The following is a 15,820-nucleotide window of genomic DNA, read 5'->3' as shown; positions in this document are numbered from 1 at the left end:
TTGCTAGATTGTAGATCTGTTCTCTTTGGCCACACGACACGCCCTGTGACGTCACGTCACTCACGCTGAACGCAACCCACCCATAACGCTAAACCGGAAGATTTACAGAAAAAAAAGAAAAAGAAGGGGAAAAAAACACACCAGCCGACATAATTCGTCCAAGCGTGACAAAACTGGAATGATGTGATAACACAAAATACATATATGGTCGACTAAAAGCGCCGATTCGCGTTTTCGGGAGCAAATCAAGGGAAAGGGAAAGTAATTTCGCACGAAAAAAAACAACAACCAACAACGTCTCGATGAGGAAACAGCGCAAGAAGAAATAAAGTCCCTCCATGGTGACAAGAGCAACAGCTCTTTAATACCGTTTCATAAGAGAGTCAATTAAGACAATAATCATTCTCTCTTTCATTGAAACAGCAGGTAGGTTCTCTCGCTCACCTTGTTGCTGTGGATTGTTAAAGTGGATTTAATACACAGGTTGAGCAATAGTCTCGGTGCTTTAGTTTACGCGTTATATGCTGCGTTCACACTGGCAAATTCAAAGATTCAGTCTACCATTCTTTTTCAATTGAAACCGCAGCGACATGAAGATGCAAACACATCCAACGTTTGTAGCTGCTAACAGCTACAATATAAGTTGAGCTGGTTTCAACTTCAGACACAAAGCTACAAACTACAAATAATGCTGTTTATCTTTTGTATCTGCCAGTGTGAACGCAGCATTATGCAACGTTCATTGCACCCCACTTCAGTATAGCGTCATCTCTGCCGAGCCATCTTGATTGACCAGTTTGTACATTTCAACGATTATACAGGATAGGCTACATATCCTGTATTACTAGGTTATTATAGCATTGCACTTAACCAGTTAACCAACCACTTACCATTTCACCCTGTTTCACCCTGTACAGGACCGCGACTCCGTGAATCATGAGAATAACAGGTTGGCTGACATTTCAGTACGTTTATTTCATTTGAGAACTTCTGTGCTTTTCTGCTCGTGGTCATTTCATTTGTACTTTCTGTCATGGTGTATGTGCGTACAGGAGCTTTGCGTGTTGTAGCTGTGCTGCTGCTGTTGGGACTCACCTGGTGGCTGGTTAGCACCGTGCTGGGTGGGGACAGTAGTGGCCCAACATCCTTGCGTAATCTCTTCACAGGTAGGACAACATGTGGAGCTAGCTATTATGTTTAACTGGGATTCAACTCAGATCCAATGTATCTTTCTGTAATTGCCATTGATCCCGTTTGTACTAAAAGTCTTTGTTTAAATGTGCAGGTAAAATTGAAGAACCAACACCTGGTAAGTAGAAGAACTATTATGACCTGACCACAGTATAATAACCACACGCAAACATTGTCTTGAGTCGGTAGCATCTCTTCCTTGTCATTACTAACTTGTGTACTATGTGTCCTTTAGCGGAGCCTCATCCCCATAGGTATAAGTGTGGCCTTTCGGCTGCCTGTCCCCAAAAACACTTGGCTTTCCGCCTAGTGTCTGGTGCTGCCAATGTCATCGGCCCCAAAATCTGCCTCGAGGACAAGATGTGAGAATCACTGCACGTTTACTCTCCTTACTTCTTTGTCTGTTTCTTTCCCACTGTCGTTTTTGTTGTCGATCACACCACTTTTTCTTTCTCTGTGCTGTCATCCCAACCGGGCCTCAAGTCTGTCTGAGGAGCTCAATGCAAGTATTCTCTGTCTGGCTGCTCCTCTTTTGTTGGTAGTCTTGTTGTGTGGATCTTTCTGTTTTGGCTGTTCACGTGACGGTCTTTGTCTGTATCAGTGGCAGATTAACCTTTCCCGATGTCTCCTCCTAAGGCAGAGAACTGAGCTCTTGCACCTGATTTATACTCTGCCATGACAGTGTTGCTCGACGTCAAAGATAAATTATTTTTTAGCTAACAACACAATTTAGCGTGAGAACAAGTTATCTTCAGCATGCGACAAAGTACCAATCAGTCTTTACAGTTCCTCAGTCAAAGGCAAAGCTTCAATCAATCAGTACGTTCTGTCTTACAGGCTGGTGAGCAGTGTAAGGAACAATGTTGGCAGAGGACTAAACATAGCTTTAGTAAATGGTAAGAATGTCAGCCTCCAGTCTTTATAATGGAATCTATTATGTGGTTTTGTGCATTTTTATTGTGTGCCTGCTCTAACATTTAGTGGATGTTTGTGGTTTGCAGGGGTGACAGGAGAGCTATTGGACACCAAGGCATTTGACATGTGGGAGGGAGGTAATTAAAACAATGAGCTTAACATAAGCATGTTGCACAAACATGTGGTGACTTGAACATAAGAGTCCATAAATCTGAGTACTTTGCTCATATGCTTTTCATTCCCAGATGTTTCAGACCTGTTGAAGTATCTCCGGCCTCTCCATGAGGGAACACTTGTGTTCGTGGCTTCCTTTGATGATCCAGCTACAAAGTAAGAGTGTGTGCTGTATTCTCTCCTGCACCTCTCCACCCCTCCCTCTCCTCTACAGACACACATGGAAACCATTCTTACATAGCATTGCTGTGTTATCTGCATTTTTAAGCTACAGTGGTGTGTCTTCATCTGTGTATTTTAATTATTTTTGTTTTGTCGAATTATTCCTTGACACCGGTAACACTTAAAGCAGGTGCTCGTTGACAGTTTATCAAAAGCATAGTTATTTTTTGAATCAATAGTTTCTTATGGACAGCACTTGAAATTATTGAGTCAGGAGGTGTTAATAATTGTATGCCTGAAATCTTGTGTAAGTCTGTCATCTGCAATCAGATTTCAAACTCTTCAACCAACATATATAGTACTATTCAAATTACCATTCATAAAATACCCACTGAGGTATAACATTGGTTTGTACAGCTACAGTACCTGGTCAAGCCAAAAAATTGTCAGTCACCTTTATCAGTTTTTGTCTTTATCTCCTAAATATACATTTTACAAGGGTCTTTTTAGTTAGATATTTTTATTTGAAATGGAAATAACACAAATTATAATTGCTTCCTATCCTAACTACCCCTTATGCCTTTCTGCGGTTGGAGCATTTTTATTTATTTTTGCGGTGTGGCAGCTGAGGGGCGCGCCGTTCAGAAGAGAATCTGTGTGTGTGTGTGTGTGTCCACAACTAATCAAGCAAACCAATCCATTGGGCCGATAATCAGCCTTGTGCACACTGCCAGTAGGCGAAGGGAGTAAATACCTGAATAGTTTTCACATATTGCAAATATTGTTTTGTGTGAATATTCCTAGACATTTTTTAAATCATAATCTCAGACTCTGTTGCATAGAAGGACAATTGGCCGGTAATGGACTACAAAGATTGGACTACAACGATAGGACCTATGACCCGAAGATAGGACCTATTCCCTATCTTCCCATATATAGGCATATATGGAGATCCAGTTGTCCAGAACCGCTGCTCCGACCGCTATGCCCATATATGGGACCGGTCAACTTCAAATTCGGCATATGTATTGCTGAGGACCTGAGGGAGTGTTGCACCAAGTGGGAAGTCAGTCGGATCAGCGGATCTCCCCAAAATATCTACGGAACCGCAAATCCCCATATATCATCAATATGATTTTATAGTGCTACTGACTTCATACTGGCCTGGACTCCATATTTGGGCACGACTGATACAGAATTTCATCCATATAAGGGCATAAAGGGACACAGACAGACAGACAGATACAGAAATCTCCATCTATGGGCATAAAAGAGACACAGACAGACAGGTACAATGAGTATTGCATAACCGGGTGGGGTGTGCATTTACAACTTACATCGTTTCCGAGTAGTCCGGTGCCCGGTCTAGTTATTATTCATTTTTTCAAACGAACTGCATATAATACTGAATAGAAGGAATGTTAAACAATTAAGCCAACGTGTGGCAGCTGCCATACCTACACCTACGCCTATGGCTCTTTGCAGTTTATCAATGTTCAACCACTTGTCTTCTCCTCTTTTCAATGGCAGACTGAACGAGGAGGCTCGCCGACTGTTTGAAGAGCTCGGCAGCACAGCAGTGAAGGAGCTTGCCTTTAGAGACAGCTGGGTGTTTGTAGGAGCCAAGGGCATTGAGAATAAAAGTCCCTTTGAGCAGGTAATGTGCCATTTCTGACAGAAATATATTTATTTTTTGGTAGTTGTGTTCACACATGTAGAGCTGTGGTCCTGACCTTAGTGTCTTGGACAAGAGGGCACCATTCCTATCGCTTAGTCTGATGACCACATAGGATATTATGGCTACATGTGGACCCATAGATGAGTGGTTCTCAAACATTTTAGTGTGAAGGACCACCAAATTGATATGTATTTGGTCGCTGAATTTGAAAATATTTTCTTGGATCAGGGATCCCCATAAGAGAAGATTTACCAACATCTGTCAAGATTTTTATTTTATTTTATTATAGCAGATCTACTGTACAGGTTCACAACACGTCTCATCACAAAGCGTTGTGAGCTTGTAGATCAGCTGTTTTTGAATAGCCAAAAAATACAATAGGGTTTAAATGTTTTATGTTGCTGTAAAGCAGTAATCATTATGTATTCTCAGTTTGTCACATCACAGAATAATGTGCTATTAACCAAACAGCCAAATATGAGCGATTAAAAAAATTGCCAAGTTAAAAAAAAAACTAACCTTTAAAATAAATGTCGAATTAGTTGCAATTCTTGTATGGTTGCATACTTGCATTCCACCTCGTAATCTTTAAAACCGATCAATATAATTGATGGGTTCGACATTTTCTTCCACCTGACTTCACACGTGAAGCACAGGCGCTGTCACTGACGGCCGGGATTTTTGACAAATAACATTAACACATTACCTGCCAAACACGAGTATAACCGTTGTTGAAAAATACACCCGTTTACTGCCAACAACGAGTATAGCCGTTGTTCAAAAAAAAAAAAGTCTTTTGTTTTTTCAATTTATCCACACAGAACCAGAGATATCACGATCCAAAGATTTCTAGCTCCATTCACTCCTTGGTTAACTTATTACTTTAAAATCCTGTATCTCGGCTCCTGTGTAATTTTTTTTTAACAGTGGCAGTGGGGGAAGTAAAAAAAAAAAACCCTCTGGCAGGGAAAGTTGATGGGACACTTTTTAAACATTTTAATATTTGGGCTTGCTGTGAAGTATTTAGTGACTTGAAAAGACTTGAATTATCAAGTCAAGAGGGCTCAAGTCAAGTCACTAGTCTTTGGCGTTCAAGTCAAGTCACAAGTCTGTGGCATTCAAGTCCAAGTCAAGTCCAAGTCTATTTTTGATTTGATCAAGCAAGTCTAAATTCATAAAAATCGGGACTCGAGTCCAAGTCAAGTCTCGAGTCCAAGTCCCCACCTCTGGTTATTTGAATATGAGAATGCGTTAGGGGATTATGTTATGGGTCTTTATGTGTAATGTTGTGTCATGGTTTTAATTTAGTGATTTGCATTACGTTTCGTTTTTGTAAGACCTTGACTGTAATGGCTGTTTGTTTTCACTACTCCCTCTGCCTTTTCTACTCGACTCATCGAGCCACCTTGTGTGTGTCTGTGCTATGCGTTATGCTTTGTCATGGAGTCGTGTGCAGAGGTGGACAGAGTACTCGACCCCAGTACTTGAGTAAGAGTACAGAGTACTCCTGGTTAAATTTACTCCACTACAAGTAAAAGTAGCTCAGTCAAAATATTACTCAAGTAAAAATAAAATAAAACCTTGCTTTTAAATGTACTTAAGTATTCAAGAGTAAATGCTTTTAAAAATACTTAAGTACAAGTACAAGTACAAGTAAAAGTAGAAGTACATTTCTTATTTTTCACATCATTGAATTGCTGTATTTTTGTATATGGTTTGCACGCATGGCATGCATTGTTTTCAAGGCAAAAAACAAAGCATGTCACTCTTTGCCTTTCAAGAATATTCAAGGCAAAAAAGTACCATATGTCACTGCTATGCTAAATACTAGTGCTACCCTAAACTCCAGTGAGATTAATAGTTTTAAACTCTCTAAAGCAGGGGTTTTCAACTGATTGTGAACCAGGGACCACCACCCTGATTAAGAATCAACCTGGGGACCACTGTTGTGTTGGGTGAGATTAGAGCTAAGATTAGTGCTTTGCTAACACTTGCTACTGCATGCATTCCATGATACAGCCCACTGTTTCTCAACCAGTGGTCCATGGACTACACAGACACATGCAATTATAAGGCCACATTTCCTAATAATGATGACTCCATCAGGCAATCCAGTACACTTCCCCTTCTTGAGATTCTAACTCCCTTTTCTGTGGAATTTCTTGACCTCTGACTTCCCAGAAACTGACAACATTGACATATCATCATAGGTCACCAGGTCGATAATATGTACCATTCCATGGAACAAGAAGAAAAAAACATATTGCAACATTGTCAGGGACCACATGCAATACCTTCAGGGACCACAAGTGGTCCACGGACCACCTGTTGAAAACCCAGGGATCTAAAATGTTGTGCTTACCTCGACAACAAGAGTTGTCCCTATCTACTTCAATGGACTACTTTGTTTGGGCTGTTTGCTGGATTCTTTTTTTTAAACGAGGCAATATTACACGCACACACCCTGTCCCGTCCCGTCCTGGCTGCACTGACACAGACTGAGTGGTTGTTTTTTTCTGATAGATTTCAGCTGGGATTTTTTTCATCGTTCGGCCGTGTGCGCGTGGGCGCACGCTACAGGGAACATTGGATAGGGTTCCTTTGCATTTTAGGGGGAAAAAACAACAACCAGCGAAGCTAAAAGTAACTTGTACTTTTCAGCCTTCCTTGAAATTTACTCGAGTAAAAGTAAAATATTTTTCTTGAAAATGTACTCGAGTAAGAGTAATAAGTATCAAAGAAATCTAATACTCAAGTAAAGTACAGATCCTCAGAATATGTACTTAAGTACAGTACTCAAGTAAATTTACTCCGTTACTGTCCACCTCTGGTCGTGTGTCGAAAATAGCTGAGTTAGTTAGCTTGTAGATCAGCTTTTTTTTGGAGTGCAACACTGTAGTACAACAGAGGCTGAAAGAAGTCCAGGGGCATTCGTTGCAATGCTGTATAAACAAAGATGGCTGCCTATATGTTCTGCGTGTTATATGGGGAAGAGCTTAAATCATCATGCACTTATGATTTTAGTATGAAAGTGTCATTGCATATTACAGTATCAACCCAGTGAGTCAAGTGATGATTTTAACCCCTCCCATAAAATCATAACTTAGGAGGAAGCCCCCAGGCGAGCAAGGTGAAAAATAAATCAAACGGCAAAGAGAAACATGTTGAGGATAGGCAAAAATCCAGATATCTACATACAGTATATACATAGCAACAGTGCTGTGAGTTAATTTGTACATATTTACTATTTAACATTAAGTGTTTAGAAACAGATCAACGAATTCCCTTTACAGGGTCTTTAAACTTTTCTTCATTTTGCTGGGACACACACACCCTAGAACCCCCTTAAGGACCCCTGGGGGTCCCCGGAGAGCACTTTGAGAACCATTACCATCGATGGTAGTAAGAACCTGATTGAATGATTAAGAATTCTGCTACCTCCCTCCACATGTTAACTGAGTTTCCTTGCATGTCTGTTTCCTTTAGCGTATGAAGAACACTAAGACTAACAACAAGTATGAAGGCTGGCCGGAGTCTCTGGAGATGGACGGCTGCATTCCGCTGCGGGCACCCCTGGACAATTTGTAAGGGAGCACTTCCGGAACTCCTATATGATGGAACACATACCGTGCCTTTAGCAGTGCTGCAATGACTTACCACCGCGGGTCATGATTACGGTTTCTAAGCCAAGGAACTTTTGGATGGTTGAGACCGCCATTTATTACTATAGCATCTTCTCCTGTCTTGTTTGTTCAGACAGGGGCATAAGTGGACTGCAAAGGTGGATAGACGTGGGACTCATTAATTGAGAAAAATATGCTGGATTTTGTGTGCAAAGTGTGTCGGGCAGTACCTGGTCAAGTTATGAGATGATAGTGAAACTGGTATGTAACACAGGACTATGTAAGGTAAAGGGAAACTTCAGAGAGCCAAAGGTGTGATGACCAAAACGTAACGCCTGATTTATTCTTAGTTGCGCAAGGGTGTCACGCACTGAAAATATCATTGTGAGCTTGTAGATCTGCTATTTTTGGTGCTTGACTTTTCGCGAAACTTAAGTATAAACCAGTTATAAGTGATACCAGAGAATGAACATACAGTAGGTCTTCCAAAGCCCATGCAGGATGGTCTTTTCTAGTGTATGAGTCACCTTTTGCTTGAACAAAGGGGATATGAAAAATGTAACTTCTTTTTAATTTGGTGTTCAATGTTAACCCATTAAGACCTGCAAAGCCCATACGTTCTTATACCCTTCAATCCGGGAATGCATCTGTGTAAATCTTTTTGTCAAGGACCCCCAAATTGATATATTTTTGGCCGCGGACCCCCATCTCACAAATGCATAAATTATTCAAAATTTTCCAAACGTTGGTATTTTTCCAAATGTGTTAAAAATAGCAGATGTATAAGCTCACTGCTCACTGTGAGCTTGTATATCCGCTATTTTATTTATAGCCAACGTACACATTTTTTCAATAAAGAATTCTAGTTTTTCAGAAACATTTGGTTAGGATATAGAAGGCGTTTTTAAAATCGGCCTCAGGTCTAAATGGGTTCAGCAGGCAAGAGAAAGAAAAAACATGTTTCTCTACTGAGGGATATGGGGTAAATCTTTTCCTACGCAGTGGGAAGACTACATGAGGTACTGTAGACACAAAAAAAAAAAAAAACCACCTACTGTCCTAAAGCAGCTGCTCTAACAAAGACATTGTCCAGTGGGCAAAGTCATATTTCATAACATTAATATAATATCCTGTTATTTAGTATATATTTCATATATGCTGTTATGTATGATGTAGCTATAAACTACCATCCACTTCTGACAACTTGCTGCACAGCAGTTAGTACTGCTTGCTCAATGTTTACAGAATATTTGGCAGAATCTGATGCAGGAAAATACTAGATTCAAGAAACTACTTATTTACATGCATCAATACTCATTGAACACAGCACTATTGTTAATTTGTAGGGCGTGTCGGCGATGCTGTGAATTTTGTCTCAGGCCTAAAATAATTAATTTTAAAGTGTGTGCTTATTTACAAAATGCAACCTGTTAAGTCTTGTATTTTGATTATGTGGTATTTCTTACACAGTTGAATGTATCTCTCACAATTTTCAATCCTAACATGGAACTGTTGAAGGTTTAATTTGGCTACTTTGGTCTATTTGTTGCCATGAACGTATAGCTTTGTGTTAAAATATTATCAGCAAAGTACCTGAAAGAATGTTTTGTATTGTGGAATCGATGCTGATCCATTAAATTAGTTTTAGCAAAATGTTTAAAAAAAACAGTTATTAGGTGCTTTTTTTCCTTTAGGATCCCTGGCTAATAAGCCAAATATGCCTTAATAATACATTAGAATTGCCCTCTATAACTAAAATTAAAAACACCATAAATATTTTATAAATAGTTCATCTTTTACTTAAGTGGGACAATGCCCATCGCAAGTTGATGTCATTTGTCCATGTGTGGTCCAGCTCTATGGAATGTAGGTAATGTGTGTGCTAAAAAAAACATATCTAAAATATTGTTTTTATGCTCATATTAACCTTAGGAAGTATTAAGTTGTTTTGTATTAAGACATGTTCATTACATTCCTTAGGGCTGTACCACACATGGACAAATAACATGCGACGAGCGGTGTCCCTATCGAGTAAAAGATAACATTTATAAAATAAATAGATTTTAAGATGTTTTTAATTTAAAATTGTTGTTGTAGAGGGCAATTATAATGTATTAAGGCATATTTGTCTCATTAGCCAGGGATCCTTAGCACTTCAGTCAGTCAATTGTCATATATGACGAAATCCACCAGAGGGAGACAGGCTCACGGTTATTGTATTGGGGTTATTCGGTTCAATCCGCTCATGGCATTTGCATGGGTGGACCTGACGTATGCTGCTAGAGGGGTTAGCGTGACTGACCGACCGGGGCATCATATTATCCTGGTTGTCAACGAGATGAGAGATGACGGTATATAATGACCTTATTCTTTAGTACGTTTCGTACTTTATAAAAGTGGTCAAAGCCGAGAGGATTTAACCGATTCACCCAAATCTTATGGTTGTTGGACATTGAATCAACGTAAAGCATCCCTATGCAGGCACCGTGCACCACCACTGCCCTCCAGTGGTGGGACATGTACTCAAACGTTTTACTTAAGTAAAAGTATCAATACTGCAATGCAGAAATACTCTGTAAAAGTCTGGAATTAAAAATGTTACTTGAGTAAAAGTACAAAAGCATTGGCATCCAAATGTACTTAAAGTACCAAAAGTAACAGTACTCATTATGCAGAATGTCCCATTTCACAAGTTTTAAAATGTATAAAAATCATTTGAAAATAGCAGATCTAAAAGCTCACAAAGCAACGCGTTGTGAGCTTGTAGATCTGCTATTTTCAAATAGCCAAAGTACATATAGGGCGTAAAGGGATTAATGTACATTGTTTGGATAATGATTGAAATCTACAAAGTAACTAACGTTTTCAGATAATTCGTAGTGGAGTAAAAGTACAATATTTGCGTGGCTCTGTAGTGGAGTGGAAGTAAAAGTACTGAAAATTGGAAATACTCCAGTAAAGTAAAAAAAATACCTCAAAATTGTCAAGTACAGTACTTGAGTACATGTTGTACTTAGTTACTTTCCACCACTGCTGCCCTCTAGTGGTCAGACCAAACAACTACAGGTCGTTTGCATCCCAACAGACAATGTGAGACAAGTGTTACTCGACTGTCGAGGGGAACAAGCGGCGGCGGACCTAAGCGCATTCAATACACTCAATGGCCGTGTTACGCTGTAAATTATGTACATACTTATTATTTTTTTAAACACCTGAATGGACAGGTACACGAGGTATGCAAGTGTGAGTCGCCATAATGACGAGCGAGTGGACAAATATGTGAAAAGGGCAGCAAGCATCAGTGGAATTGGACAACAGACCACCAAGGCTCGACGACTGGACTGGAGATTCTCAGGTCGACAGGAGCACCATGGGAGAACCTCATAAAATATAGCAAAAAAATGTGTTAATAATACGAATGCGCGCTTTTTTTTTAGCTCTGTGCAAATGTAATTATTTGGTGTAAAATAATTTTATACTATTCAGCTATATAGAGCCCTATTTGAAAGCGTTTGTACATAGCTAAGGGGGAATATATGGATAGCCTATAACGGTTAAACCAAGCTCGTCTATAAAAGCTAAATAGCCTGTACTGGATGGACAAGATGCTACGTTTGGGTGAGTAGTGCTTGTTATCATTTGCCTTTATTCTGTGATAACAAAATGCCAACTGTAATATGTTTGCTTTTATGTTATTGTGGATGTTCTCCTCCTCCTCCTCAGCACACAATGTTATTATTGTCTCCAGTCCCTTTAAAGGGACTGGAGACAATAATAACATTGTGTGAGCTGATGATGTGTGATTGGGTCTCATTCACTGTGATGTGTTTTTAACTTCATTCAACGTTTAGACGGGTCTACAGTTTATTCCTTGAAATACAGTTATGAAGCACTTGAGTCAAGTGCAGACGGGCGGGCTGACTGACTGACTGACTGACAGGCAGGCCTACGAACGCCAAGTATTTAGCACAATATACATTTGCATAATTCGACGTTTCGTTCAAAAGGCTACTGTAGTTATACTGACTAGTTGGCCCTATTTTTTTTAATTATTATTTCATTTTTGTATATATGCATACAGATTTCCTATATAATGCTAGACATTGGGGATCAGTTACAGTAATAACTCGTGACTGGGTGATTGTAGCCTTTTGGCGTTTTTAAAGTCAGCTGAGCTTCATGCTGGCCAATGACGGTGGAGGAGGGCCTGTGGCGGACCGGCACAGCAGCACACAATATACAGTATAGCTGTAAATAATGTAGGCTCCAGTAAACAACATGATTTAAGTGCATTTCGTTTTTTACAGCCTTCGAGGTATTGAACCAGATGCTCTGTGGCTTTAGACCTTTTTGTTCTAATCCATATAATGTGAAATGAATGCATTTTATGACCAAAATAAACTACTACTACTACTACTACTACTACTACTGTGGCCCTTCCTCGAGGATTATGCCTGTTTTAGAACATAAAAATAACAAATTGAGTTGTTGTAAAATTCTAACCCTTTTCCTGACCATTTTATTGGCTCACCTTTAACCTCTGGTGAATGAATTATTGTTGACAGGTTATGATCATCAGCAATAGCAATAGGCAATGGGCAATAGGCAATACAATGGTCCATGTCTTTTAATATATCCTTTCAGTCCATCCACTACTCTACAACCATTATGTCAAAACATGATTTGCGTGTGCTTTGATTGCCCCAATGAGAGTAATGATGGTATATTCTAAACATTAGAGGTGACTAGCAAGCCATCATTCTCGTATAAATGCTGACAACTGCCAATTTAAACCACTGAAACCAAAACTAATGCCCACATTATGCCTGATGATAGTGATGTCTGTCACTTTGCCAGCATGTCCATTTAACAGTTTTTACTTTGTTTTGCATTTTTATATTGCCCGCTTGGCACCTATTGCACGCCAGTCAGCCCCCCCTGGAAGTGGGTCCCCTCTTTTGTGAGCCTTCCCAAGGTTTTCTCATTTTCTTCTCCTGTCAGGGATCGTTTTCTTGGGAGTTTTTCCTTGCCCGATTGGGGGTGTTGTTTGGTTTACTTCATTAATCACTTCTTAAATCATAGGCTATACTGTTTTCCATATTTTACATTTTGAAATGTCATTTCTTTTCATGTTTTTATTTATCACTGCACATTTTATACACATTTATCATATTTTTATTCTGATGTTTTATTGGTTTTGTTATTTTGTAGGTTTTATGTAAAGCACTTCCTAACTTTGTTTTAATATTATTGTTACTACTACTACTAGGCTACTACTACTACTACTACTACTACTACTACTACTACTACTACTACTACTACTACTACTATAATATAGGACAGCACTGTAATCTTTAAAAAATCACTACACCACTATGAAATCAGCAGAGTACAGAGATGATCGGCTCAGAGGTCTGACTGTTTTGATGCTGTAATTATTATTGTGTAATAGAATAGGCTCAGCTGTGTATTTGTGCTGTAGTGGAGTATTAAGCCACTTTAGGAATAATGTGTAATCCTGACTCATCGTCGCCTGATTAATGCACACTCTCCCACCTGGATTAGATGGGCCATTCAGTTAGGAAGAGAGGGCTCTACTAGTTGGAGGGAATGCAATAAAAGAGGGTCCCCCCACCCGCCTTTTTCTCTCTCTCCCACTCTCTCTCTCCCACTCTCTCTCTCTCTCTCTCTCTCTCTCTCTCTCTCTCTCTCTCTCTCTCTCTCTCTCTCTCTCTCTCTCTCTCTCTCTCTCTCTCTCTCTCTCTGTCACTCTCCATCTCTTGGTCTCTGTCTGTCTGTCTGTCTGTCTGTCTGTCTGTCTGTCTGTCTGTCTGTCTGTCTGTCTGTCTGTCTGTCTGTCTGTCTGTCTGTCTGTCTGTCTGTCTGTCTGTCTATCTGTCTGTCTGTCTGTCTGTCTGTCTGTCTGTCTGTCTGTCTGTCTGTCTGTCTGTCTGTCTGTCTGTCTGCCTGCTTCTCTCTCTCTCTCTCTCTCTCTCTCTCTCTCTCTCTCTCTCTCTCTCTCTCTCTCTCTCTCTCTCTCTCTCTCTCTCATTCTAACTTTCTTTCTTTTGCTCTGTGTCTCAATGAACAGTCCCCTGTGTGTGTGTGTGTGTGTGTGTGTGTGTGTGTGTGTGTGTGTGTGTGTGTGTGTGTGTGCGTGTGCGTGTGCGTGTGCGTGTGTGCTACCTACACTCTCCCATGCTTGACCTGGATTGGACAAAAGTGCTTGTTGTGTTTTTCAGCCTTGGCTTGTTGTAATGGGAACAGAACAATCATTGAGTGTTTGACTCTAGTAGTCGAGGAGTTGACTTCTTTTAATTTGTCATCACATTTCAAAATACCAACCTCAAAAAGATGTCCAAAGTGTGCCGAATCAAAAGATACAGTATGATCGATCGATCATTCATTGATCAGGACAGATAGGCGTATCAGTCTTCGTTAGTGCACAGGGTATTTTGATGTCAGATTAAGCTTTTTTTTCATTACTTTTATATTTTATAGTACTTTTGAAAATAATAATTCTAAGATGAAAGATGTCACCTCTCGTGCTTGGACTGAAATGTCTATTATTGTCTCTGGATACATTTCTGCAATATATCTTTTTCTAGCATATAGCCAGTATTATGAGTAAAGCTCAGTTTGTAAGTGCATATAATCAGGATCAGAATCATCTTTATTGTCACATCTCAGGTTTACAGATGTAAAGAAGTGGGTGTAATTATTTGGACATGATGTATGGATATGATGTTTAGAACATTAGCACCATATGCAGGTGTATGCATTAGCATCATATTTTCCTCCGGATTCACATTCCATGTCTAATTATTTGTATTGTGGTTTGGATTGTGTCTTTTGTATTGTAACCCTTCAATTGTACTCCCAAGTTTAAATGAAGTTGATGATGATGATATGCAGGTGTATACATAACATAACAACCGCCCTGAAGCGAGGTTAACCACACACCGTTTCTCGTATAATTCCTGGATGGATGGAAGCTGGGCCGTACGCACCACCTGCTGTAGTTTTTTCCGTACACAGGCTGTGCAGTTCCCATACCAGGTGGTGACATAGCCTGACTTTTTATTAAAATCACAATATACCCTGGTCTTTTCCAAATATTACCTGGTGGGCCTTGTAGCAATCCAAGCAAAGTCTGCCAAAACAAGTGTCACTTGCCATCGCACATGCGTGTACCTTTAGCGTGATTTAGCCTTAGTTGTACACCAGTCTTGCACAAAATAGGCGGTCACACATGCACGACAGAAACAGTTGGATCCCGTTCTGCACGAGTGAAGGGGTGGAGCTTCCGGTTGTGGTGCATTGGTGCATCAAATGTGTCGCATGGAGTTCAACTTAGTTGAACATTGAAGCGTTTTGCCTTGGCATGTTACTTCCCCAAAACTTGGCATGTGCAAGTACTTCCCTGCCATCGCACATGTGTGACCATACCCAGCCTTATGTACGGAGACGCATGCATGGCTGAAGCAGTCGTGTCACGTTCCCTTCCATTCTGTATGAGCGAAAGCGGGGGAGCTTCCGGTTGCGATGCACCGTTGTATCATGTGACGCCGCGTATTAGTTAAACTTTGTTGAACTTTGACAAGTTTGATATCTCGGTATGCGTTGGACATTCCCCTGCCATCGCGAGTGTGTGACCGTACCCTTAGAATTTTGGCCAGAAACTCTGTTACTACTGCCCTGTCTCTCCACATTGCTCTGCGCACTTCATCTCCTCTTTTAATCACTGTGGGAGAAATGATAAATGGAGAATGGAGTGGAGAGACTCAAACTGTTGCATTAATCATGCATGGAGAGAAGTTGCTGTTATAGGGAAGCACAGCAGGTCAGGACTTGATCTGCATAGTGCAATAGATGATGACTGAGCAAGGCCTTTGAACACAGCAACATTTATTTTGTGATTAAGTTATTGTGATAATATCCATTAGGGCTGGGCTATATTATATCGATATTATATCGATATCTTGATATGAAATTTGACATCATCTGGGATTTTTTATATTGCAGTATCGTGATATGGCATGTCTTTTCCTGGTTTAAGTCACTATAGGACCTATTT

At 40.1% G+C, this 15,820-nt stretch overlaps 1 protein-coding gene across 1 annotated transcript; it reads left to right on the top strand.

Annotated features, from left to right (window-relative positions):
- The first annotated feature begins 82 nt into the window (after window positions 1–82).
- On the top strand, window positions 83–9,335 carry fam3a (FAM3 metabolism regulating signaling molecule A). Its single transcript, XM_080444826.1, has 10 exons — window positions 83–426; window positions 918–949; window positions 1,053–1,166; window positions 1,286–1,309; window positions 1,427–1,553; window positions 2,029–2,087; window positions 2,193–2,243; window positions 2,352–2,436; window positions 3,973–4,099; window positions 7,607–9,335. The coding sequence occupies exons 2-10, from the start codon at window positions 937–939 to the stop codon at window positions 7,706–7,708; spliced, it is 702 nt and encodes a 233-aa protein (XP_080300952.1). The 5' UTR covers window positions 83–426; window positions 918–936; the 3' UTR covers window positions 7,709–9,335.
- The last annotated feature ends 6,485 nt before the right edge of the window (window positions 9,336–15,820 follow it).

This window comes from Gymnoscopelus braueri, assembly GCF_963280865.1.
Source record: "Gymnoscopelus braueri genome assembly, chromosome: 12".
Lineage (NCBI taxonomy): Eukaryota > Metazoa > Chordata > Actinopteri > Myctophiformes > Myctophidae > Gymnoscopelus > Gymnoscopelus braueri.
Note: the sequence above shows the minus strand (reverse complement) of the source record. Positions and strands in the feature narration are given on the sequence as shown.

What these genes read in the sequence shown, in the direction of transcription:
- fam3a (XM_080444826.1), top strand. An exon ending in ATCTGCCTCGAGGACAAGAT is followed by an intron (nt 1,554 to 2,028) that starts GTGAGAATCACT and finishes TCTGTCTTACAG; the next exon opens with GCTGGTGAGCAGTGTAAGGA. An exon ending in AAACATAGCTTTAGTAAATG is followed by an intron (nt 2,088 to 2,192) that starts GTAAGAATGTCA and finishes TGTGGTTTGCAG; the next exon opens with GGGTGACAGGAGAGCTATTG.